The following is a 25,495-nucleotide window of genomic DNA, read 5'->3' as shown; positions in this document are numbered from 1 at the left end:
TACATGGTTGTTAGAGCTGAGACTTCCAAAAGATGGATGCCCAGCACACAGCAGCCTGGCAGGAGAGGACCCAAGGCACTAAGTGCCAGGACCTCACTCTCTTCCTGCCTTCTGATCACCAATGCTTCGTCCGCCACCGAGCCCACCGGGGCGCTCCAGGGCGTGGGAGCCTGTTGGTGGGGTCCATACTGGGAACCAGAGGAGTGCCTTTGGAGAGGAACACGGAGGGATTTCTGCACATTTCTTAGCTTCTCTTCTGACTCCCATCTGCTTCTCTACAGTGCACGCTTTATACAAGCTCCAGAGTTAACTTTCTAAAATGCACATTTGATCAAGTTGCTCCCCTGCTTAGAACCTCTCCGTGCCTCCTAAGCTCGTTTTACTGTTCTCTTCCACATTAAGCTACGGGCAGCCTCACCTCAACTTCTGTTTCTGTCTCCCTTCTCTGTGGCCTCCTAGGTTTCAGGCATAACAAACCACCCAGGGTTTTGCATGCCCCTACATTTGGGTTTATAAGCTGGGATCCTACCTGGCACAGCTCCTGGCTCATAGTGAAAGCTCCCATACGTGCCCGCTGAATGAATGGACGTCTGCACTTCTGCACACAGCATTCCCCGGACGTGGAATGCTTGATAAATTCATAACCTCCCTTCAGGTCTCTGAATCACGCTTCTTCTGTGAAATCTCCCCTGGCCTCCTCCCACGCTCCCTCCTCCTGTGAGAGACGCATTCCTCTCCTCCCTCAGCCATCTGTACACATCTCCTTTAGCACTTACCTCCAGCGCCACTGGAAACTGTTCACACACCTCTGCCGCTTTACCAGCCTCCATGTTCCTTAATGGCAGAGGCTGTATTGCTCACCCGTGGGTCCCCAGAACCTGAAAGGATGGCTGATGCGAGGTGGGCACTCCATGTACACAGCCTGTTTATTGAACAGTCTCATCTAAGGCGTGGGGGGTAAAACTATGGAGTAACTTTTCCTACAGTTACTATTTTCATGCTCCTTTCCCATTCTTTAATGATAGCTTAGGAAAATTCCTAACTTTTAAGTCACTCTTGGCTATCATACGTCCAGTCTCATTAATGCCTCAACTTTCTAATTTGATTTAAATCCTTTTCCTCCTGCCATTGAATTGGGAAGCCCCATGAAAAAGATGGCAGGACCCCCAGGCAGGGCCACTACCCTCCTGCCAGCACCATTCAGTTCCCTGGCCCTGCGGCATTATCTCACTTTCTAAACTCTGAAACGGCTTACTTCTAGGAAAGCAAAACTTATCCCTAAGAATCTATTGGTTCCCTCAGCTAACTCCTGATTGGTCCATTTCTCTCACTCCTGATTGGTCCATTTCTACAAAGCTTATTCCTAATTAGTCACCTTTGCTATAGCTTATTTGCATATGATGTTACAAAATGTTGCAGAGTCTAGACTGGTAGCCTATAAAAGCCTGTGTAAACCTACAGACAGGGTCCAGAGCTTGGAGTGTTGACTCCTCTGGGCCCGCTGGCATAATAAACCTGAGTTCTCCAACACTCCGAGTTCTGCTTGGTCTCTCGCCTGGATCCAGGTTGCTGTCACAACTGAGCTGTAACACACTTTGGGGCAACACCATCTGAATGGGCTTGTACCGGGACCCTGACAGCTTGGAGGTGGGGGAGGCATGGTCTGCCTCTGGGGCAATGCCTCTTCCTCCCTTTACTCTTCAAGGTTAAGTTCTTCCAGTATGTTGTGTGCAGACAGGAAGTTTTTGTTTATTCAACTGGTTGTAGCTGTTTTGGTGTTGGTTGTGGCTGTCTGTCTAGTGCATGATGACAGACCATTGAAGTGTCAGGTATCCAGTGGCTTGCTCTCTCACTGGATCAGTCTGTGGATTCATCCCAGGGTCAGTGAAACATTTGACTCAAGTCTGACCTCATTCATCTACATGGTGCCCAGCTTGCACTGCCCAGGCTGTCGATGCTGGGTTTCCTCACCCAGCAGGCAGCTCTCTTGAGGGGTGCACAGAAGATAGCTGGCTCTAGTCAAGCTCTCCTCCCCATCAGCACATCAACCCCTGAAAACTCGCACAGCTTCCCATGCCAGACACTGGGTTGCAGGCGCTTCCTTGCCATGTCTTCTCTCTGTCTTGCCATCTCCCTCCAATTTCTTCTTTTCTATTCTGACTACCAAAGGATGCAAGCCCACTGCCTGAGCAGATGTCCAATTTGGAAACCAGACTTCCAAATCCCTGTCATTTAGGTAACCCCAATTTCAATGAGTGAGCCCCTTAGAGCCTCCCCTTCACTTGGATTGAGATGGGGACAGGAAGCACCCCTCTGTCTCATGGGGACCACTGGATTACCTCTTAACACAAATGCATCCCACATATGGAAAATTACCCTGAAGATTCTCTGTTCCTGTCTCCAGCTTCTGTGTATACAGATTAGGGTGAGAGTGGAGGGGTGATTGTGGTGGGGTAGTTCCACAGCAGCTGTGAGGGAGGGTGAAGGGCCAACTCTATGAAGACTATCATTCAACATCCAATTATCAAGTTTGCTGAACAAATGGATGAGCAAGTGGACATATCTATTTTGAATAATTATTAATAGAGGGGAATAGCAATAATGTGCAATGAGGTGCTAGGTGGATTGTGAAACAGAACAAGATGAGTCAGTGACAGAAATCCAACAGAAAGCCCTGGACTTCTGTCTCAGGGCTCAGGTCCCAGCCTGCCATCTTTGTACAACCACCCCTTGTCTCTGCATGGCATGTGTTCATAACATTAATTAGTAATGCAGCCGCACACATCAATAGGAGAACAGGAGAACCACCAACAAAAAATCAGTTTTGTAGTTTTTAGAATTTGTAATGTTGAATAGGGAGGAAAATGTCATTTCTGCCAGAGGCACAGCATCTTGCTCTGCTCTTATGTAAACTCACTGTCAGGCAATCCCAGAAACTGCCTCCACTTGCCTCTGGGCAAAATGTCTCCTTTTCATAGAAAAATGTCACTTTTTCTCTAGGAAATGGCAGGTAGTTATTTTTTTTTCCCCCACAGGAAAAATGACCTTTGCATTTTGTTAAAAAAATTCTCAAGGACTTAGCCTTGATGAAAAACACTGAAAACAATTCCATATCTTTTAATTTGTACTTGAGGTTTGTTTCACTTTGTAAATTCTGAGATTACACCTGTCACCACTGATATAGCCCATAGGCAAATGTCAATGACCAGAAAGTCCTGGCACCTTGTTTTCCAGGAATGTTCACTGCATGCAGGACAGATTCTTGAAACTCTGGCTCTTGCTGCATCCAGCCCCCACCCCAACCCACTGACACCACACACACACACCATACACACCACACACACACACATGCACACTTTAACCTCATTATGCTAACACTTCAAAGCTTTTATGTGCTAATCCAGGATTACAGTTTTATGCAAGTCCATGAGAAACTGCTCGGAAACAACACCCACACTGTGACATAGTTTGTCTATCATTAGGCTTAAAAGTATGTTAAGTGCTATGTAAGAAATTCAGAGATGTGATAATCTAAGTATTTTTCATGGCAAAATGAGGAGAAAATGGGAGAAAATATGTCCAGTATTCTTTTTTTTTTTCCTAGTCAGGTGAGAAAATAGAAAAGAAAAACAAGAAAGAAGCAAGAGGAGTGAAAATTTCTGGACCCAACATCTTAAAACAAAGAGAGAAGGAATACAAAGGTGCTGATACCGAGAAAGACAGTTCTAGGTTATTAATCTTGGTTTCACAAAACAAAGTTCCCACTTCTTTTGTCAATATCTCCTATATGTGGTGAAATGTTTTCCTTTCTGACAGGAGTTCCTGCCATTAAGAAATGCAAAATTCACTGCACAGAGTTGGATTTTTGAACAAAGTAGTAAATTAGATGATGACACAAGATTTACCGTGTGTGCTCTTGTCAGTTCATGCAAATCCTCAGCTGAAGCACGAGAGGCACACTAATTACACTGGATACAGGGATAATGTTTCTGCAGCTGTAGCAGTTTTGATATTTGCAGACTCCAGCAGACTCCATCTCTAATTTCACTGTCAGCTTGCAAAAACCAGCAGAATTACACTTATAAACAAAGGTCTGCATGGTAATTTATCTCCTCTAGACTTCAGTAAAGTCTTCTCCTTTAGAATGCTAAGAGATTTATAATTATGAACTAAGATCTAAGACTTAGCTGATGAAACAATGAAGACATATTTCTTGTCTCTTTTTCTCACTTATATTGCACATCGATCTGTCAATGATGATACACATGTATGTGTATCTACAGCTAAACTCTTCATTGAGCACTTACAAGCCCACATGACAATCTGTAGGAATAGGTACCAACACCCTACACAGCTTTTTAATTCACGGAGTATTATTCTCTCAACAGAAACATTTACCTTGCCTCATACATTTTCCAACTATCTTACTCTCCTTAGACTTTTCTTTTTGTTTGTTGTGACTCAGGATTGATATGCTTTTATTTTTGAAGGGGTCATAACATCAAAAAAAGGAGGAACCGTCATTAAACAGATGAAGATTAGGTTACTAACTTCTCTAAAATGTGTCTAGCAAACAGTGGTCAGAATCTTATGGCATATCTAAAGGGCACCCAGCTTAATTTTCAGTGGTGTATGCACACATAAAGAAGTTGAATGTCCCATTTCAGCTGCCAGTTTATCAACAGAATAAGAGTTGTTAATATGGCACCAAAATTCTGAATTCTTTCTAATTATCTCCTTTAAATCAAAGACTATTTAAAGAAGCAAGAGTTGTTTTGTTGTTAAGTGTTCAATGCAGAATCATTTTACTTCCAGTGTCCAAACAGTCTAAGCTGTTCATAGATCTTTTCATTTATCTATGACTCCCAGAATGTTACAGCTTCCTTCAATTTAGTGGAAAATAGTTTTATAAATATTAATAATGGCTACCAATTTTGAATGATTCCATGTGTCCTGCCCAATTCTAAGTACTTTAAATGTAATAACTCATCTGATGAAATGTTTGGTTAAACCAGACAAAGAAAAGCCTTAAATCATTCTCTAAAGGGAACATAAATAATCACAGAGGAATCTATGATTATTACAGCAAACCTCATGCCTCCAGAGTAATTCATGCAAGCAAATCAGTGCTGTAGAGAAAGACTCATTCCACTGTTCAGTGCACAAGCAGAATTACTGGCTCTACCTCTGGCAGTGAACCAAGCCTTGGAGATTTGTTAATGATCAAATCAGATACAGGCCCTGATCTTTGATAGCTTATAGTCAGATGAAGGGTAGGCGTGGCAAATGACAAGAGTTTACAATTCAACTGGGGGAGGGGGAAGATAAAAATAATCACTTTTTATAAAAAGCAGATTGTTTCCCGATGAACCAAAGGAGCCATTCCATTAGTTAAGGGAGACAGACTAGTGGGAACTGAATGAAGTTGACATTGTCTATAAGAACACATACACCAATCCAGACATCAGGATCTGGTAAATCTCTGTATCTAATCAGATACTTTTGGTTTATTTATAAGCAAAGGAATTGGTGATCCTGGCCCCAGATCTAAAAAGTTACAATGATAAAAACTTCTTAAATGCACTTATATAATACCTTTATTTCAAATGCATCTAACTTAAACGGAACACCTTTCACTAACACACTAACAACCAACTACCTCCTCCACGGAGTAGGTATAAAAATTGTTAATGCTATAATCTCCAGTCCATTTTCATTAAACTTAGACAATAGGCTTTGAGATTTTTAAAATGCTAACTTTTGGCATTTTGCCCTTTACAAATGCCAGTAAGGGTACTCTGAACAACATCCCTGGTGTTCTGACGTCTAACACCATTCTGAGCTCTGCTCTCAGGCTTAGTGGAGGCCCTACCCACTTTCTTCGTCAGCTCCTAGGAGGGCCAGTAAAACTGTACTGCAAATTTAAGTTTTTGTAGAGAACAGCTTACAAATAACAGTGATCAAAGCACATGTAAGTGCATTGACTACCATGATGCTAATAGCACAATGATTATGAATATCATAACTCAACGTGTGACTTATCCAAATGGATATCAATACGGAAACCAGAAAAAAGAAATTAAGGTAGCAAACTTTGCTATATCTGTTTTAAAATGGGATAAAGTTCTTAATCCTGGGGCACAGATGAGAACTAGGATCAGACTTGTAGGGTATTTATTCCCTCTTATGTGATCTTTTATCTAGACTGTGATTTTAACTGAAGACAGCATAGAGGGCACTGTATAGGCATTTACAGAAAGAGAAAAGATAGAAATATGCAAAAAAAAAAAAGAGGTACTGCAACAGCATTTATTTGGGTTACAAAGGCCTCTTTTTTTAAAACTAAATGAGTTATTGGTGAAGGATAGCATGATTTTAAGAATTTTTTAATCCTTTCAAGGTTTGTAGCCAAAATCAACTATTTTGTCAACTATGGCATTTGTATCATGTACTTATTGTCATAAAAGAAGAACAGTGGATAGAGTGTTTAGCGTGGCTCTCGCACTCACTGTGAGATGTCCTGTTATTGATCTGAATGTCACTAGCACTGGAGATATTAGGTATTTCAACAAAATGCAGTGCGGTTTTGAAACTTAGGTGTGTCTGGAAAGAACCAAGAGTAAACATATTGTGACAAGCTAAACAAGCACAGTCTATTTCTTCTCCACTGGAGATATTAGTATTTGTCAGCTGGCTAGAAAGTCAATTCCGTTTTCTGACTTTTATATAGCACAAGACGTTTCTTGAAGCATCTAAAGTTCATAAATGTCTAAAAAGGCAAAAATATGTTATTATCAAGGGATTATTTAGAAAACTATCTAATGTGGATCTGAGTCTGAATTTTTTGAAGCTCTTTCAAATTGAATTGTTGCAACCACCTCCTTCATTTTTATTAGAAAGACAGAGATAGGGGCCTGGTGATTTGCCGCTCATAACCTCTGGATGTGGTATTATGTATGATTCACTATTATTTATTCATAGCACGACAGAGAACTGGAAGGCAAAAACATCATCAACACTCCTGTGCCAGAAGATTGTGAGGAGGTAGAGTGCTCAGAAAAGTAAAATAAAATTTTCTCAGGGCAGTTTGAACAAACTCAAGGAATTCAGAAACAAAGAAGCCACAGGAAGGATACTGCAGCGGATGAAAAGATGACTAGAAATTGTTCCACCACTTCTCTCATTAGGTGTGTGGCCTCGTTTCCCTCCCCTTGAACCTGGGCTGACCTGTGACTTGATCTGATAATGTTGTGCCAATTCCAGGCTAGGCTTTGAGAGGCCTGACAGCTTCTCCGTTCAATCCCTTGGAGCCTAAGCCACCATGTAAAACAGCCTAACCACACTGCTGTCGAGAGACCATGTGGAGAGAGAGAGAGATGCTGTGCCAGCTCTGAGGAGTCCCATCCATGCCAGCTGAGGCATCAGCTGTGAGCAAAGCCACCCTGCACATCACAGATCCAGGGGGGCTTCTAGCCGGTGGCAGCCCCACGAGAGTCCCCTGTTAGACTAGCAGATGAGAACCACCCAGCCCATCCCAGGCAAAAATGTGGAATCATGAGCAAACATCTGAATGTGCTCTCAAAGCACTGAGTTTTGGTGTGGTTTGTAATGCGGCATTAGAAAACTAAACAGACACTTCAAATAACAGAAAAATCACATTAGTTCATTTGCTTCTGGCAGCTGACAGAGCCATCTAAGTGGTCGGCATCACCGAAATGAGAACACTTGGCTGTGGAGATGGGTGGTGACGGAGAACTGGCTGATTCATTGGGACGATTTTATAAGCCGGTCAGTGAGAGAGGGGTTGTGGGACAAACCAACACCATGTGTGTTCAATATTCAAAAGGAAGTCTGCCCTCAATATACATTGATTATGAGGTGGTGGGAAGACAAGACACAGAAAACATTTCTGAATTACTTCTTTGACTTTCTCATGTATACAGCATTTTTCTCAGGAGATGTTTAATTAACAACTATGGGATTTTATTAAACTGCTAAGGAGCTAAGAATGGTTATGAAGAACAAAAGAACACTCTGGCCGGTGGGGGTGGGAAACCATGGGGTGACCATTAAGTAGAGAATCATTACTGAAAGGTCAGCCTTAAGAGGTCCAACAGCCTTCATGTTGAGAGTAGGACAGTCACCTGTCCACACAGCACTCACGGCCCCAGGTTAATCTTTGCTGTACCCTAGAGAGCAAAAAGGTAACTCAGATTCCAGATGATACAATTGTGAGACAGAATACCTCAGAGTGTTAAAATCCCAAAGAATGAGAAATTGCTCATAGTTCAATGTCCTAACCTGATATGAAAGATAAACATAAAGATTAATTAGCTTTGTTCTGTTGAGTAGATGGCCATAGACTCTCCCCCCAAATCAGTCCCCAGAAAGATTTATAAACACTTCTTCAACGTAACCCTGGGCATAGGCCCGGTTAAGAGAGAGTCGGTCTAGGATGAAGAATGTTTGCTAAGCTGTGTCGAAAGTGGAAAGAGAGTCTTCAAGCAGCTGTTCTCAAAGTTCAGTGGGTGTAATAATGTAGATTCTAAGACTTGTAGTTCAGGACGACAGGCTGAACATACAAGGTTATTCCCCTTTAACAAAGACTGTAAAATGAACAACCCATGTGAATAAGAACAGCAGAGAAGCCATCTGACACAGAGGGGCCCTTATAAAGCAAGACAGTTCAAGAGAACTTTAGAACATGGAATGTGGATAAAGGCATGGTAACGCGGTATCATGGCTTTGAAAGGTGTATTCTAGAGCAGGGGTTGGCAAACTATGGCCCATGGAGCAAAACCCGCTGCTGCCTATATCTATAAACACAGTTTTACTGGAGCACAGCCCTACCCACTTGGCCACGTGCTGTCTACGGCTGCTTTCATAACAAGAGAGTTAAACAGCTGTGACAGAAACCAACTGGCCCACAAAGTCTAAGATATTTACTATGTGATCGTCCACAGGAAGAGGTGGCTGATTCCTGTCCTAGTGTGCTCTTGGAGGAGAGGGAAACACGGACAAGGAAGACTCTGTTGTTTTGCAGAATCACAGAAAGGTTTGGGATTAGGAAACACCGAATACAAGTGTGTGGAAGATCTGCCCCTCTGCACCTGCCTGCAAAACTCTCAGCACCTATCCCATGTCAGAGATGGGGGGGGGTCCTCCAAAGGCAGAGGGCCCCATTTAACAGATTTTCATATGTTGTCCTTGCCTAATAACTTCAGGTAAAATTTGGCCAGTCTTCAAATTCTGCCACAAATGTAGAACTCCCGAGCATCCTTTTCAGTGTTTTACTTTTAAGTATGGACGATCAAGGAACACAAGACATATGGGACTGTGCTCTCGCAAAATGAGAATCCATGACAAAAGAGGACATGGAGATGGGTAACAGCGGACTCTGCTTGGGAGAGACATAATGGAAAGTACCCAGGTGGCAGCTGTGCAAACAGCCCAGGCAGGAGGAGGAAGACAAAAGATGCCCAGAAAAAAGAAGATGCTCTAAGGACCTAATATGATGGTGCTTTGGGGAAAAAAGTATTATTTTAAGAAAGATATTACAAAAAAGAAAGAAAGATGAAGTAAAACGCCACAAAGCTGTTTACAGGGGGAAAAATGTAGTCATGGTACATCACTGGGGTCAGTGAACAAATTTACAAAGCCATGCTAATGCAAAACCTGCACAAACATTACTAAAACTAGTTGTTAAACTACTGGGAGAATAGGGGAGGGCAGATGGGGGATAAGAGAGCTAAAGCTTCATTTCTTTTTAAAGGGAAGTAAATGCACATCATTTCTAAAACTGTTCAGTAAAGACAACAGGGGCAGGGCAGGAGAGATTTTTATGCATAATAAATATTTTGATTTTTTTTTTTACCATATGTGTATTGCTTTGACCATTTTTAAAATGCACATTCCCAACACCACTTCCAAAAACTTGGAATCAGTAGGCATAGGGGCACAGGAATCTGCATCTTTAAAAAAAACTCAAGTGATTCTGACAAAGTTAATCTTATGTCTCTTTCAGAAAAGCAAATAAAGAGGTAGCAACCAGTAAAAGTAGCAACACTGATCTGCTCACTGGAGAAATGACAGGAGCTAGAGAATGTCAGGACGGTGGTCTCCCAGACAGTTTCTTGCCATTTTAATAATGAAATGGATAAATATCAGAAGAGGGCAAATAAAAACTAATGGGTTGTGAGTGACCTCGCAATTCAACCCAGCTGCCGGAGAACCTCATGGATGGGTCAACGTTCCTCCCTCTTATATTTGTTGCAAACCACAAGCCTTGATTCAAAAATTAGCCTGGGGAGAAAACATGAAATATCATGTAATGAGGAAAGCTTTTTAACTGAAGGATGTTAGATAAATATTTTTCAGTCTCTGCAGTTTCTGTATAAGCCTTGTTACATCAACCTTGATTTTTAAAATAGTTTAAAGGACGTCTTCAGGATCTCATGTGCTTACAAATGATTGCTGGGATGTGTAGAATCCTTAATAATCAGAAGTCAGATGGTTCTGGGTACTAGGGCAATTTCTTCTAAGAAAATTTCTTCTGGAACATTAGAGGACCAATGGGGTTTGGCTCAATTTGCTGTCAAAGAGCAGCTGGGGGCACAGGGTACTCATTTTCTCCTGTTTCCCTATCGCTTCCTACGACAAGTCAGTGCTGACTGAGAAAGAAAGGATTCTCACCCACACGAGGTCAACTTTATTAGCATGGATTTTTCTTTGCGTCCAAACAAACTACTGACATCTCTTTGCGTAAATCTGAGATAATCTAGAGCTAAAAAAAAAAGTTGTTTTCATGCTTATTTCAGTGTCAAATGAGATTGCTGGCCTTTTAAATACCAACGATGTATTGTTTCTATCTGTAGTGTCTATTATTTTTGTTAACCCTTGAGTTCCATTTATAGATGAAATCATTGCAAAAAAGGAAATGAATTTTGCCCCTAACATGTACTTGTGTTTTTAATTTCATTCAGAAACTGGGAAGTTGATGTGTTTTCGCTTTAATGGTAAATTATTGGTCTGATTAGCATCAACTAAGCTATATTGCAAAAGTAGAATTCAGCCAATTCGAATTTCACTTTTTAATTTCCATCCATCCAGCCAGCCAGCCAGCCAGTCAGCCAGCCATTCAGCTAACCAGCCAACAAGCACTTCCTGAGCAACTACTGTTTGCTTGGCTCTGTTTAAGGTTCCAGGGATACACACATAAAGAAAACATCAGTCATAGAGTAAACCTCTATATCTAATTGGTTGAAAATTTATATGAGAAAGGTTTTGTTTATAGGTTTTCATGCATTTACGTGTTTTCTGTTTGAGGATACATGCCTACCTACTGTTCTTTGAAGTTTGCTACAAGTCTACATCGTTCATCTTTGCCAGTTACATGATTATCGTTTTACTCGATACTTCACACATAAACACTCACTGAAGGTGAAGTATTAACCAACACTGGGATGGCATATAAATCTTCCCCCAGGTATTCCCCACCACTGTGCCTTTGTATATGCTGTTTCTTCTTCCCATATCTTTCCTCACTTGTCCACCTTGCAAATTCCTACTCACATTCAAAACTGTCAGACATCATCTTCAATGAGGCCTTCCCTAAGTTCTTCCCAATAGAATTACCCCCCTCTTTCCTCTGTACTATTTATGGACTTGGTACATATTTTTATTTGCTTTGTTATAAATATTCACTAACATGCCACTCATTATTTCTATACTGTAAACTTCTTGAGGATAGAAGCATTTGTCTCATTTTTGCATCCCAAATAATTATCAGGATGACTGGCACATATGGATATGCACTAAATATGTGCTGAACTGAACTGAGAAACCATTCCCTCTATTACAACTTGTGGAATGCTACAGAAATGTGTTTACATTTTACTTTAAATCATCTCATAATTAAAATAAACACAAATATTTCAAAATATTTAATAAGCTATACATTCCAATGTTTTATGAAATTCTTTTCTGATGAGAGAAATTATCATCCCTATAAAAGTCTGATAAAGTTATAAGTTAGAAACACACTTAAAAAAAAAATTCTGTTGTGCACTCCCCTGACTCTCCTGACTTTGTGCCAACATCATTGTTATTACAGACTCATCCTATTCATACTGTGCTACACTCACTTGTTTATTTATACCCGTATCTTCTCTTAGATGTAAACTCCTCAAGAGCCTGGTTCTTATCCTATCCATCATTGCAGTCCTGGGGACAGCAGTGACTGTGAGAGGGAGGAGCTTAACAAGTGTTTGTTGAATGAATAAACAGAAGAATAAATAGTAGGCAGTGAATAGAATGAAATCCGAGATTCTTCTCTTTCTATTAGGACCTGTTCTGTGATTATCTTAAATGAAGAAAATCTGCTAAATTCTAAATATAAGCTTTGCCTTGCTGTTGAGTATGCTTACACTGTGTGGGTGTGGCAAACTAGGAAAATGAGTGACAAGGGAAAAGCTTTATTGTGCAAAACTTTTATTTTGTCTTTTATGTCTTTTTACTGAAAGAAGTCTTTTCTAGTTTTGAAACAGGGAATAGTGGGTTTTATCTGAGAAAAAAATAATCGGGTTCTTTATTATGAAAAAATGGGTTTGTTAAATATTTCCATGAAGTTCAAAAGCATTGGGATCCTTTTCCCTCTATGGTATTAAAGTCCTTAATTTCCTCTTATTCTAATTGTAGGCAATAAGATGATTTTTAATTGAGTGCTTTGATGTTTCTCTGTGATTTTTTTGGCAACATGAAGGTGTGGCTGCTTAGTAAAATCTTACCAGATGGACAGCAGAGTTAGACACTCTCTAACTACTCTTGCAGAAAATTATGTACTCGTGATTTTTACAACAGTAGCATTTGAAATATGTGGTTAGTTTTGAACCTTTACTCAACTTTTAAGGAAATGTTACCTCTAATAAATATATTATTGGAAGAATCAATATTGTTAAAATGGTCATACTGCCCAAGGCAATCTACAGACTTAATGCAATCCCTATCAAATTACCCAGGACATACGTCACAGAACTAGAACAAATCATAATACAATTTATATGGAACCACAAAAGACCTAGAATTGCAAAAGCATTACTGAAGAGAAAGAAACAGGCTGGAAGAATAACTCTCCCAGACTTCAGACAATACTATAGAGCTACAGTCATCAAGACAGCATGGTACTGGTACAAAAACAGACATATGGACCAATGGAACAGAATAGAGAGCCCAGAAATGAACCCACAAACTTTTGGTCAACTCATCTTCGACAAAGGAGGCAAGAATATACAATGGAATGAAGACAGTCTCTTCAGCCAATGGTGTTGGGAAAACTGGGCAGCAGCATGTAAAGCAATGAAGCTAGAACACTCCCTTACACCATACACAAAAATAAACTCAAAAGGGATCAAAGACTGAAACATAAGACAAGATACAACAAACCTCCTAGAAGAAAATATAGGAAAAACATTATCTCACATGCATCTCAAAAATGTTCTCCTAGAACAATCTACCCAAGCAATAGAAATAAAAGCAAGAATAAACAAATGGAACCTAATGAAAATTACAAGCTTCTGCATAGCAAAGGAAACCATAAGTAAAACAAAACGACAACCTACAGAATGGGAGAAAATTTTTGCAAATGAAACCGACAAAGGCTTGATCTCCAGAATATATAAGCAGCTCACACGATTTAATAAGAAAAAAACAAACAACCCAATCCAAAAGTGGGCAGAAGACCTAAACAAGCAATTCTCCAAGGAAGACATACAAATGATCAATAGGCACATGAAAAAATGCTCAATATCACTAATTATCAGAGAAATGCAAATCAAAACTACAATGAGGTATCACCTCACACCAGTCAGAATGGCCATCATTCAAAAGTCCACAAATGACAAATGCTGGAGAGGCTGTGGAGGAAAGGCAACCCTCCTACACTGCTGGTGGGAATGCAGTTTGGTGCTGCCACTGTGGGAAACAGTATGGAGATTCCTCAAAAGACTAGAAATAGACTTACCATATGACCCAGGAATCCCACTCCTGGGCATATATCCAGAAGGAACCCTACTGCAAAATGACACCTGCACCCCAATGTTCATAGCAGCACTATTTACAATAGCCAAGACATGGAAACAGCCTAAATGTCCATCGACAGATGACTGGATAAAGAAGCTGTGGTATATTTATCCAATGGAATACTATTCAGCCATAAAAACCGACAACATAACGCCATTTGCAGAAACATGAATGTTCCTGGAGAATGTCATTCTAAGTGAAGTAAGCCCGAAAGAGAAAGAAAAATACCATATGAGATCACTCATATGTGGAATCTAAAAACAAAAAACAAAAAACGTAAATAGAAAACAGAAACAGACTCATAGACATCGAATACAAACTTGTGGTTGCCAAGGGGGCAGGGGGGTGGAAGGCACAGACTGGGATTTCAAAATGTAGAATAGATAAACAAGATTGTACTGTGTAGCACAGGAAAATATATACAGGATCTTGTGGTGGCTCACAGCGAGATAATGTGACAATGAATATATATATGTTCATGTATAACTGAAAAATTGTGCTCTACACTGGAATTTGACACAACATTGTAAAATGACTATAATTCAATAAAAAATGTTAAAAAATATATTATTATTCATTAGTTAGTGGCAGTGACAAATATACTCATTAGGTGACCTTTAAAAAAGTTACTTCTACAGGAACCATTCAATAAACTAACTTTTAATACTAAAAATGTCAGCTAAAGATCTCAAGTTTATGTTGTTTCTTCGTACACAAATTACTTTAAAATCCACTCAATCACAATTCATAAATACATGGAGCACACAAATGGCAAAATTTTTCCTCAAAAGTAATTCTCTAATTTCTATATCTACTAGGACCCATTGACTTATAGTAAGTTAATATCATAAAGTATACCAAAGTTGAGAAAAGTATGAAATCGTAATTATATACAGTCATTGCTCTTTGCAATTTTCCAAGCATTTCAAAAACAATACTTGAGAATTATTGAATCAGTACTTTAAATATACAAGATCAAATCTGATTTCTTACCTTTTTCCAGACAAAGAAAGTAGTATTTATAAATTGTGGGACTATTCCAAGGTCATGGGTCAGGTAGGAGAATTTAAAATCAGTCAGCAAAATCAGGCTTAGTTCATTACTTTTTTCTCTACCTATGCATTTTTCATATTTTGTAGTTTCTTGTCTTTAATAATTTGCCTCTGTATTTCCATGTTAAATAAATTTTGATTATAACCTGATAGACACCCAAGTAACTACATTATGAAAATTAATTCATATGGACTAGCTAAGAAAAAAATTATATATTGAAACATTGTATGGGGATATATAAAAATGAATACCATTAAAATTTTTCTGTCAGATGAGCATGCATATTTAAATAACTAACCTGGGCAATTCAGCATGAGAATATTACAAGATTAATACAGATTTTTAAAATATCAGTAGCTGAACATAAGCTAGAAAAGTATGAAATGTTAATCACACTCCTAAGAAGGAACTCTAGAAATAAATTAGAGAAGTGTCAATCTCAAGGATCCATTGAATCCAGCAAACAGAAGGGGCAGTCAGAAAAATGAGACAAAAATGATATTTAAAGCTGTTTCCAAAATATTTCAATTTGATATTATCAAATTTAAGGGAAACATAATCTGTGGTTTTCCTAAAGTGAAGTGACCTTTGACTTTCAAATTAAAAACACAGAAAGATGCTCCTCATATTTGGTTTAGAAAAAAATGTTGCAAAGCAATTTTCTGAAGTGTTAAGGAATTTACCTGTTTCCATTTTCCCATCCTGTGCAGCAGGCCCTTCGGGAATCACACTTTTCACCTGCAGAAACTCGTCAGGTTCATCTCCACCGATGATGGTAAATCCAAACCCCATGTTGCTCTTTTTTAGTGTGGTGCTGAGGAATGTTCCCTTCAACTGGGATGCATCCCGGGTGAACAGTGGTTTTTCTAGATTGGCCGATACAAGTCAAAAAAGAAAAAGCAGGGTTATGGCAAGTTCTTGTATGGGGAAAGGCCGCCACTGAGCAGCAATCCCCGGGTAAATGGGGGGTTTTCTTAGAGTAAATGTAAGCAGGTGTGGCTGCAGGAGCAAACCTCTGGGCACTTCCTACAAACACAGAGCAGTCCCAAGCATCCAGGAAAAGGTGAAAGGGCTGCTTGGTTTGGAGGGAGGTTTTTTCTTTTCTTTTTTCTTTTTTTTTTTTTTTTTGTCAGGTCAACATTTCCATTCACTAAAATCACCTTGTGCTTAAAAGGAACTAAATCAACAGGCTGTCACAGCCTTCAGACAGAGGAGCATAAAATCATCCAGATGCATCTGGACATGCTCCTCTTGTTCTGAAAGAGTCCAGGTAGGAGGTATGCATGACTGGCTGGTCCCACACAAAATCTTGAAGGGACAGGAGTAGAAAACCGAAACGGACTATTTTGTTTTGTAAAGAATAGGAACAGTGGCATGGTAACACCTCTTCGAATGTCTCAATCGTTTCAAAAGAGTGCCTGGATGTGGGACTCAGTTAGCTTTTGCTTATATTATAAGATGCTATAGAGATAAGCAGATAAACCAATTTCTAGTGACCCGATAGAGGTTAGTATACTCTAAAATGTGAGTAAGAGGCAAGCCAATATCTCTAGACATTATGAATGTAAAGGCAACACTTTTTGTAACAATATGTTGACATATTCAAACCATATACCTAAATAATCTGAACAGTACTTGAATCCCCTCATATATGTTTAACCCTAATCCTCTCATTTGTTACATAATATGCTTTTCCAGCTGTGATTGGTAATAAGCATATTCCTAAGTATATTAAATGCCTTAAAAATAAGTCATATTAGGAATCAGAATTAATATCTGCTTGAAAATGTTACCACAGTCAAGTATTTTATACATTTTTTTTCGTTGTTCTAGTTTGGATGATACGATTTGATATTTCTAACAGCCACACTGTACATGGTGACTTAGTTAAGTATGCTGTTTTGCTGCTGTTACATTTTGGATGATATGTAATGGACAAACTATCAAGCAATGAGTCATTATTTTGGAATTTTACTTCACCTATTACATATCACACACATCTTTATGAAAAACAGAGAGAGCTTCCTTAACAGATAAATGGAAAAGCACACAATCTTGTCATCTACATTTCCTTATGAAAGTAACATGTGCAACGTGGAAAGAAGTTCAATGTGAGACCTTTACATTCATCCGTCCTGTGCTGTAGTGATACATGTGAAATCAGCAGGCATATCTGGGTCTCCCCGACTGCGAGAGCCTCCTCCGTGTTTCCCGAGTGAGTAAGAGACCACGACAACGTGAGAAGTGTGTGCAGCATCTCATCCCCCGAGTGGCTCCAGGGCGGAGTCAGGTGCAGCAAGCAGCCCGGGACATACCGATGTGCCAGGGCCTCCTGACGAGGTGGCGCCCATAGTGGGACAAGTCACTCACGCTGCGCGACCTCTCCTGGGCAGCGCGGGGGCGGGCGGGTGTGGGCCTAGGTACTGTCGATGACGAGCTGTCTACTGTCACAAAGGAGAACAAGCCTCATTCTTGTGCTTGGTCTTCTGGGTTCAAATTTATGAGTCTACGAATCTCTGCAGTTTACATGACCACTGTCAACACCCATTCTTCTCTACCTGGCAGCGTGCTGTGCATTCCTATAAGGCACTGCCCAGGTGTTAACTTCATTTATGCTTGCTAAATGCATGAGTTCAGAGACAGAGCAAACACCCAGCTAAAACTAATCCCAGGGGTTTAGGAAAAACAAATCAATTACATGAAACCATCCAAATTAAAGGCATATTTGGAAGAACAGGCAGTTTGATAGACAGTCTTTCCCTTTGAGCCATTGCTCATTGACAGGTACCAACCTCGGAAACCTGGGGCCTGCAGGGGCTTTGTTCCAAGTTCTGTGTGGGGCATGTTATGCTGCTGTAGCTTCCTTTTTGCTTCCAGGACAGGGTTTTCAAACTGTGTTCTTCTATTTATGTGGCTGAAAAATAAAATTTCAAATTAGGATAACAGTGGGGCAAAATCATTAAAGAGAACATATGTATAGCTCTACAGAAAGCAGGTGATTAAGGGACACCTAACATGATTATAGTTGAATGCCCCACCAGGCACGGAGTCAGGCTTCTGCTGGGGCTGGCCCAAGTACAACACACAATTCTGTGACAAGAGCAAAGTTCTCAATGGCTCTATCATACAGTATTGTATTTAAATCATGCATGATTCAGCCAGAAGAACCAGAATGTGCACTTACTTTCTGGTCTACTGTGTTAGTTTGAGACGAGTTTGGTGCATTAAAATAAGTGGTCAACAAATGAAATTTATACTAAATGGTGCTGAAAGAAAAAGTATCATCTAAGCTTTGTAAAGTCCCTACATCCAACAAGCTAAGTGAAAGGTAAATTCACTGATTGCCTTACACTTACAGCAACAGAAGTCCACACGTTTTAGAACCAAACCTGGATTAAAGGGCTGGGATATGGGAGGAAAGGCTCTCAAGGATATTTATGGAAGTTGTGGAATACCTGTAGGATGACTGATCCGGAGAGCAATCAAAAGTATTTACACTCTGCATAGTGAGATAATAAGCTTCTAGATATCAGACACAGAGTAGCTTTAAGCAAGTGTGGATCCACTAAACTAAGGGCTTAGAGTTTAAAAATTCCTTATAGGATCCTTATAGTATGATGCATTCATACATAAAATTTAGAGTTCCTTGTCCATGGAGAGAGTGGGAACCAACAACACTGCCTAGCAGCAGTGAAGCTCTTCTACGTATACATGTCCCACCAGAGGGATGGCATTTACGCTGACTTTGGTTCTTTGTACAAACAAAAAAAGGATTATGGTAGGACAGCATGAAAGGTGAGAGGTGCTAGAAGAGGCATGAACAATTACTGAGTACGTCACTCTGTGTCAGGTACTATATGTAAATTTCCTGTGAAGTCTCATGGCCACAGTCTTCTTTTTTTATATATATATATAAACATTTCTTTATTGAGTTATAGTTATTTTACAATGTTGTGTCAAATTCCAGTGTAGAGCACAATTTTTCAGTTATGTATGAACATATATACATTCTTTGTCACATTCTGTTTCACTGTGAGCCACCACAAGATTCTGTATATATTTCCCTGTGCTGCTCAGTACAATCTTGTTTATCTATTCTGCATTTTGAAATCCTAGTCCTTTCCCATCCCCTGTACCCCTGGCAACCACAAGTTTGTATTCTATGTCTATGAGTCTGTTTCTGTTTTCTATTTACGTTTTTTGTTTTTTGTTTTTTAGATTCCACATATGAGTGATCTCATATGGTATTTTTCTTTCTCTTTCGGGCTTACTTCACTTAGAATGACATTCTCCAGGAACATTCATGTTTCTGCAAATGGCGTTATGTTGTCGGTTTTTATGGCTGAATAGTATTCAATTGTATAAATATACCACAGCTTCTTTATCCAGTCATCTGTCGATGGACATTTAGGCTGTTTCCATGTCTTGGCTATTGTAAATAGTGCTGCTATGAACATTGGGGTGCAGGTGTCATTTTGCAGTAGGGTTCCTTCTGGATATATGCCCAGGAGTGGGATTCCTGGGTCATATGGTAAGTCTATTTCTAGTCTTTTGAGGAATCTCCATACTGTTTCCCACAGTGGCAGCACCAAACTGCATTCCCACCAGCAGTGTAGGAGGGTTGCCTTTCCTCCACAGCCTCTCCAGCATTTGTCATTTGTGGACTTTTGAATGATGGCCATTCTGACTGGTGTGAGGTGATACCTCATTGTAGTTTTGATTTGCATTTCTCTGATAATTAGTGATATTGAGCATTTTTTCATGTGCCTATTGATCATTTGTATGTCTTCCTTGGAGAATTGCTTGTTTAGGTCTTCTGCCCACTTTTGGATTGGGTTGTTTGTTTTTTTCTTATTAAATCGTGTGAGCTGCTTATATATTCTGGAGATCAAGCCTTTGTCGGTTTCATTTGCAAAAATTTTCTCCCATTCTGTAGGTTGTCGTTTTGTTTTACTTATGGTTTCCTTTGCTATGCAGAAGCTTGTAATTTTCATTAGGTTCCATTTGTTTATTCTTGCTTTTATTTCTATTGCTTGGGTAGATTGTTCTAGGAGAACATTTTTGAGATGCATGTGAGATAATGTTTTTCCTATATTTTCTTCTAGGAGGTTTGTTGTATCTTGTCTTATGTTTCAGTCTTTGATCCCTTTTGAGTTTATTTTTGTGTATGGTGTAAGGGAGTGTTCTAGCTTCATTGCTTTACATGCTGCTGTCCAGTTTTCCCAACACCATTGGCTGAAGAGACTGTCTTCATTCCATTGTATATTCTTGCCTCCTTTGTCGAAGATGAGTTGACCAAAAGTTTGTGGGTTCATTTCTGGGCTCTCTATTCTGTTCCATTGGTCCATATGTCTGTTTTTGTACCAGTACCATGCTGTCTTGATGACTGTAGCTCTATAGTATTGTCTGAAGTCTGGGAGAGTTATTCCTCCAGCCTGTTTCTTTCTCTTCAGTAATGCTTTGGCAATTCTAGGTCTTTGATGGTTCCATATAAATTGTATTATGATTTGTTCTAGTTCTGTGACGTATGTCCTGGGTAATTTGATAGGGATTGCATTAAGTCTGTAGATTGCCTTGGGCAGTATGACCATTTTAACAATATTGATTCTTCCAATCCAGGAGCATGGGATATCTTTCCATTTTTTTAAGTCTTCTTTAATTTCCTTCATCAGTGTTTTATAGTTTTCCATGTATAAGTCTTTAACCTCCTTGGTTATATTGCTTCCTAGGCATTTTATTACTTTGGGTGCTATTTTAAAGGGGATTGTTCCTTCACTTTATTTTTCTGTTGATTCATCGTTAGTGTAAAGAAATGCAGCTGATTTTTGAACGTTAATCTTGTAACCTGCTACCTTGCTGAATTCTTTGATTATTTCTAGTAGTTTTCGTGTGCTCATGGCCCCAGTCTTGAATTCTAATTATCCTCATTTTAAAGGTGATGAGACTGACACATAAGAGGTCCACTGATTGCTCTAAGTCATATACCTAGTAAGCAGAATGGCTGGGATTTGACCATCTGTCCCTAAAATCCATCCACATACCTTCTCTTTTCAACGTGTGGTTTCACACTGGCAAGTGCACACATATTTAATATGCATGTGCACACACACACAGAATCCTCTCATTTGAGGTCTATAAATTCACATAAGAAAAGAAAGGAGGTAAAAGAAGCAAAAATCTCAACAAGTAATTTTCTATTAATATAAATCAGATAATTCCTGGTGAGGCAAAAAAGTGGTAGTCAGAACCATGCTAAGACGACTGCTATATCTAATTACTTCCTCATGAGAGCCAGGGTCGAGTGGCTGCCTGACCCACAGGCTCTGGAGTCTGTCGGTCCTGGATTCAAAACCTGGCTCTGCCACTTGATTAGCTGTGTGACCTTGCACAAGCTTTTAAACCTGAACCTTAGTGTCTTCATCTGTAAGATGGGCATAATGCTGCCTTCCCCCTCGGGTGGCTGTGAGGATTCAATGAAATGACGAATAACTGGCCCAGCGTTTCAAGCATAGACATGCTCAGTAACTAGCAGCAGCTGTTACCATCATGGCCAACACCATCAACATCTTATCATCACCCCTACTGCCGTTATTTTGAGTCCACAGGGAAGGCTTTATGGGGACGGGCTTTAAAAGCACTATGACCTTTCTCTAATGTTGCCTGAGGTATAGGCTAGGGTGCTATTTAGAAAGGAGGTGCTTAGCACAATGCTCTTTTGTACTGGAACCCACTGGTAGGGGGTTCAAAGTAAATCTGTCTTGTGGAAGATGACGTTCCATTGGAAGTAAATGCTATTGTAATGCTCTCGAGCACCAAGAAGTCACCATGATCCGTGGTGCATGGTGAACTACGGCATGGCGCTTGCCGAGTCTCCTCACCTTGTAAACTCTGGCAGTGCCGCTCTGCTTCAGAAGGGGCCGATCTAAAGTCTCTCCTCCCCTTCTCCATTTTCCCTTACTAAACTCCTTTGAACTCTTCCCCTTACTTAAAGAAATACTGTTTCTGACAATGCCCTTACTCATCTCTGCACCTTCACCTTTGCCTGCATCACCACAGGCACCTTTTGCTTTGAATGTACTCGGAGCTACTCGAACCAGCAGCACCCTACCAATCCTCTCCTCTTCTCCTGTGACACTCAGAGCATCATTGCTGTAGCACCTCAAGCAGGACAGCCTGGGTTTGAAGTGGCATCTCTGGTAAATTACTAAACTCCCTAAGCATCAATATCCTCACCTGTAAAATGGGGGCATTGATATCTACTTCTTGGAGTTGCTGTGAAGATAAGAGAAATAATGTTTGCGAAGTACAGATACACAGGGAGGGCCCCACAATTGTATGGTATAGCTGTTCTTTATTCTTCGAGGTACAGTTTTTCTCTGTTACTATTATTTATAAGTGCTGCTGCTATTGTTGTCATCACTATTACAACGCTTTTCCCAAGTGTCCTGTGACTCCTCCAACCTCACCCAGTGGCATCCTCAGTCTGCTATGCTCCTCCCCTCGGCTCTCATGAAACTTTCAACAGACTTCTGTCATCACAGTTTAGTTATTTATTTTCTGACACTCTGCCTCCCCATTAAGAGGATTTGAGGCCCTTTTAAAGAACAATAACAACAATGAAAAGTAAACAAAATCAGGGTGAAGTTCGTTGAGGCTAGGTGGAAGATCAATCGACAAAATTAATAATATAGGGTCTTACTTGTTTACTAGAGTTATGTTGCAAATTAGCTTTGAGCTTTCAAGCTGCTAATTCAACAGGAAAGAGAAGCCAGGTATATTCTTCAGAGTATTTAAGATTTGCCCAAGACAGTTGTTCTGAGGGACATAGTATTCCTGTTACTGAGTGTCGTGGGATCATTCTTCCCAGGTCTTGGATAAAGAGGTTTCTGTGACGTAGTACACAGCACCCTAAACGGTACGCCACAGTAATGAATTTAACAGGCTATAGTGACCTTGTCCTACTGTGTCTCAATGATTTATTTTTATGTTTGTGTGCTTTTCCAGATTGTGTACACCTGTGTACAGGGGCCATGTGTTATTCAACTTTATACACTAAGCACTGGACACAGTGAGAGACAATAATTTGTTGTTGTTGTTAAATGACTAAATGGTGAGTCTGTTTTAAAACTTTTGTTTGCGAATATATGTTAGTAGTTTTGAGCAACAGCTCTGAGGTGTACCAAAGTTTCAGCTTTCTTCATTTCCGATCTGTTCGATTTCTATTTTTCTAGGTCACTGTTCATCATAAGCATAACTTCATTCTTAGAAAATTCACTACAAGAACTTTCTGGGGTAGGTTTACTGTACAATTAGGCTCTTCTAACTTGCCGCCTGCATGTAATTACCACCTTAGAAAATTCAGTGTGTAGTCACTTGCTTTATGGGAACAATGTTGAAAAGATTCCATTCACCATCAAAGTGAGTTTCTAGATTTCACAGAGAATGAAAATACCAATGAACTCATCTGGTTTGTCTTGTACCCCACAAACAGTGGAAGGTGGCCAAGGCTTTAGTGTCCTGAGCTAATTTTTGCTACCGAAAAATTACATTGTCACAAATGAAGTCATTCATTTAAAATTTAAAATGCTCCCAAGATTTAAAAGACCAATCACAGAGAAATATGATTGCAGCTGAAGAGGGAAGATTTGTCTTCTTTGTGCTTCTAAAATGAATAGTTTCTAGTCCTTTCAGCGAGGATTTGGGGGCCTCACAATGTGTAAACAGATGTGAGTGACAAAGGTCATCCTCCTCCTCCTCCTCACTGTTTAGTCTCCGTGAGAGAATTACGAGCGAGTGCATCTGTCCAGTACAGAACAGGAACCTGGGAAGCTGTCAAGAGTTCTCATTCTTTAGTCTATTATCATATTTTAGTAATAGAATTTGTAGGTGTTAAGATCTAAGAGGGTAAGAGACATACTCTGAAGTGGATAAAGCCCAACAACCTCACTTTCTCTTTTCAAAAAAGGGAAAAACTACTGACAGGAGATGCTTCCATGTGGGGTTGGCAAGGGGTTCGGGGTACTGGAGGAAGAGATTCCATCTCCTTCTCTCTTCTCACTTATTTGCAGCTTACCTCCCACCCCCTCCACCTTTCGTTATGCAATGGAAACTCAGGATAAGTTCCTATGTATCAGGACTTTGTAGTTCTGGATGAACCCAAGGAGCTTAAAAACCAAACAAAAATAAAAACAGAGAAGACTCAGGGCCTCCCCTAAGTCAACTGAGCCACAATCTCTGAAAAGGGTACAGGCAGTGACATTTTTTAAGAAAGCTCCCAGGTAGCTGTCCTGTGCTGCTGGGGTTGCAATCCCCAGAGTTAGAAGCTGAGAAGGTGTGAAAAAGTAGTTGAATAAGGAGTTTCTTCCCTTATTCCACAGGAAATCTCTTTTTCTCTATGAGGCCTTGGGGAGTACTAGGAAATGCTCTTTTTCTCCAGAAGAGAGGACTTGTACCAACAGAAGTTTCAGACACGCACAGAGGGAATGAACTATCTGCAGCTGACTGGATGACATGCTGCCAAAGGTAGTCTCACGTCAGAGTCCTGTTAGACTGCCACCTCCTTCACTGTGGGGAGGGGACGGAAGAAACAGGAGGAAAGCCCTGTGTCCTGAGCCCATCAGGACACCCACGACAGGTCCACTGCTTCTGTGGTTTTGGAGAGAGGCACACAGTCATGAATGACACCTTTCTGTACCTACTGGCCACTATCACACCATCCAGACTTCAGTTGACAGTTTAGAAATGGACCTTTGGGTCACTGGAGAAAGGGAAGAAAGCAACTTTCAAGTGGAGATTGTACCACAAGTGAAATATTTCCAAGGTGATCAAGGTGGCCACACTAATTACCCTGAGGTTTTGAGGTAGCCAGTGCTCAATAAATATTTATTGAATAAATGCGTGGGTGGAGGCAGGCATGCCTGAAAGGTCATAGATCTCGCTGTTTTACAATTTAACTCTCCCATAAAATATATGTTGTGACAGAACTTTAGTGAAGCTTACGGCCAGCTTATATGATATAACTAATCTGCATTTGCGTAATGATCTGAGGAATTCTTCAAAACAGATTCTTTCAAGACTTTCTCATGAGAGTGAAAAAGTCAGCCCACTTTGAAGATGAAAGATTTGGATTTGCTGTCTTGTGTTACAACAGGAATGTGCTAATACGGAAACGCACGTGCGCAACAACACATGGGAGCATCTGCAGGCAGCCACTCAGCGACGGGTGTGGGAAGGTTGGCTTGGGGTTTGGGACTGCAGCTCAGTGTGTCACCCATTCTATGCAAACTCACTTCTTTGGGGGCTTCCCCAAATCTGTTTTACTTGGAGCATTTTTTTTTTTTTAAAGAGAGTAATTTCTGAATGAAAC

The 25,495-nt window shown here is 40.2% G+C and overlaps 1 protein-coding gene across 7 annotated transcripts in view; it reads right to left on the bottom strand.

The window, feature by feature from the left end:
• MAGI2 (membrane associated guanylate kinase, WW and PDZ domain containing 2) overlaps positions 1-25,495 on the bottom strand; it is a 1,118,509-nt gene that overhangs the window by 253,494 nt on the left and 839,520 nt on the right. For 4 of the 7 annotated variants that reach the window (XM_074367572.1, XM_074367574.1, XM_045510466.2 and 1 more), the window contains 3 exons: positions 17,922-18,043; positions 17,445-17,573; positions 15,813-15,995 (listed from right to left, as the gene is read on the bottom strand). In XM_074367572.1, the coding sequence (XP_074223673.1) occupies positions 15,813-15,995; positions 17,445-17,573; positions 17,922-18,043 (434 nt within the window). The remainder of the gene's footprint in view (positions 1-15,812; positions 15,996-17,444; positions 17,574-17,921; positions 18,044-25,495) is intronic. The other 3 variants (XM_074367577.1, XM_074367575.1, XM_074367573.1) reach the window with 2 other exon arrangements.

Source organism: Camelus bactrianus, chromosome 7 (genome assembly GCF_048773025.1).
Source record: "Camelus bactrianus isolate YW-2024 breed Bactrian camel chromosome 7, ASM4877302v1, whole genome shotgun sequence".
In the NCBI taxonomy this organism is placed as follows: Eukaryota; Metazoa; Chordata; class Mammalia; order Artiodactyla; family Camelidae; genus Camelus; species Camelus bactrianus.
The sequence above is the reverse complement of the archived record's forward strand: the minus strand, read 5'-3'. Positions and strand labels throughout refer to the sequence as shown.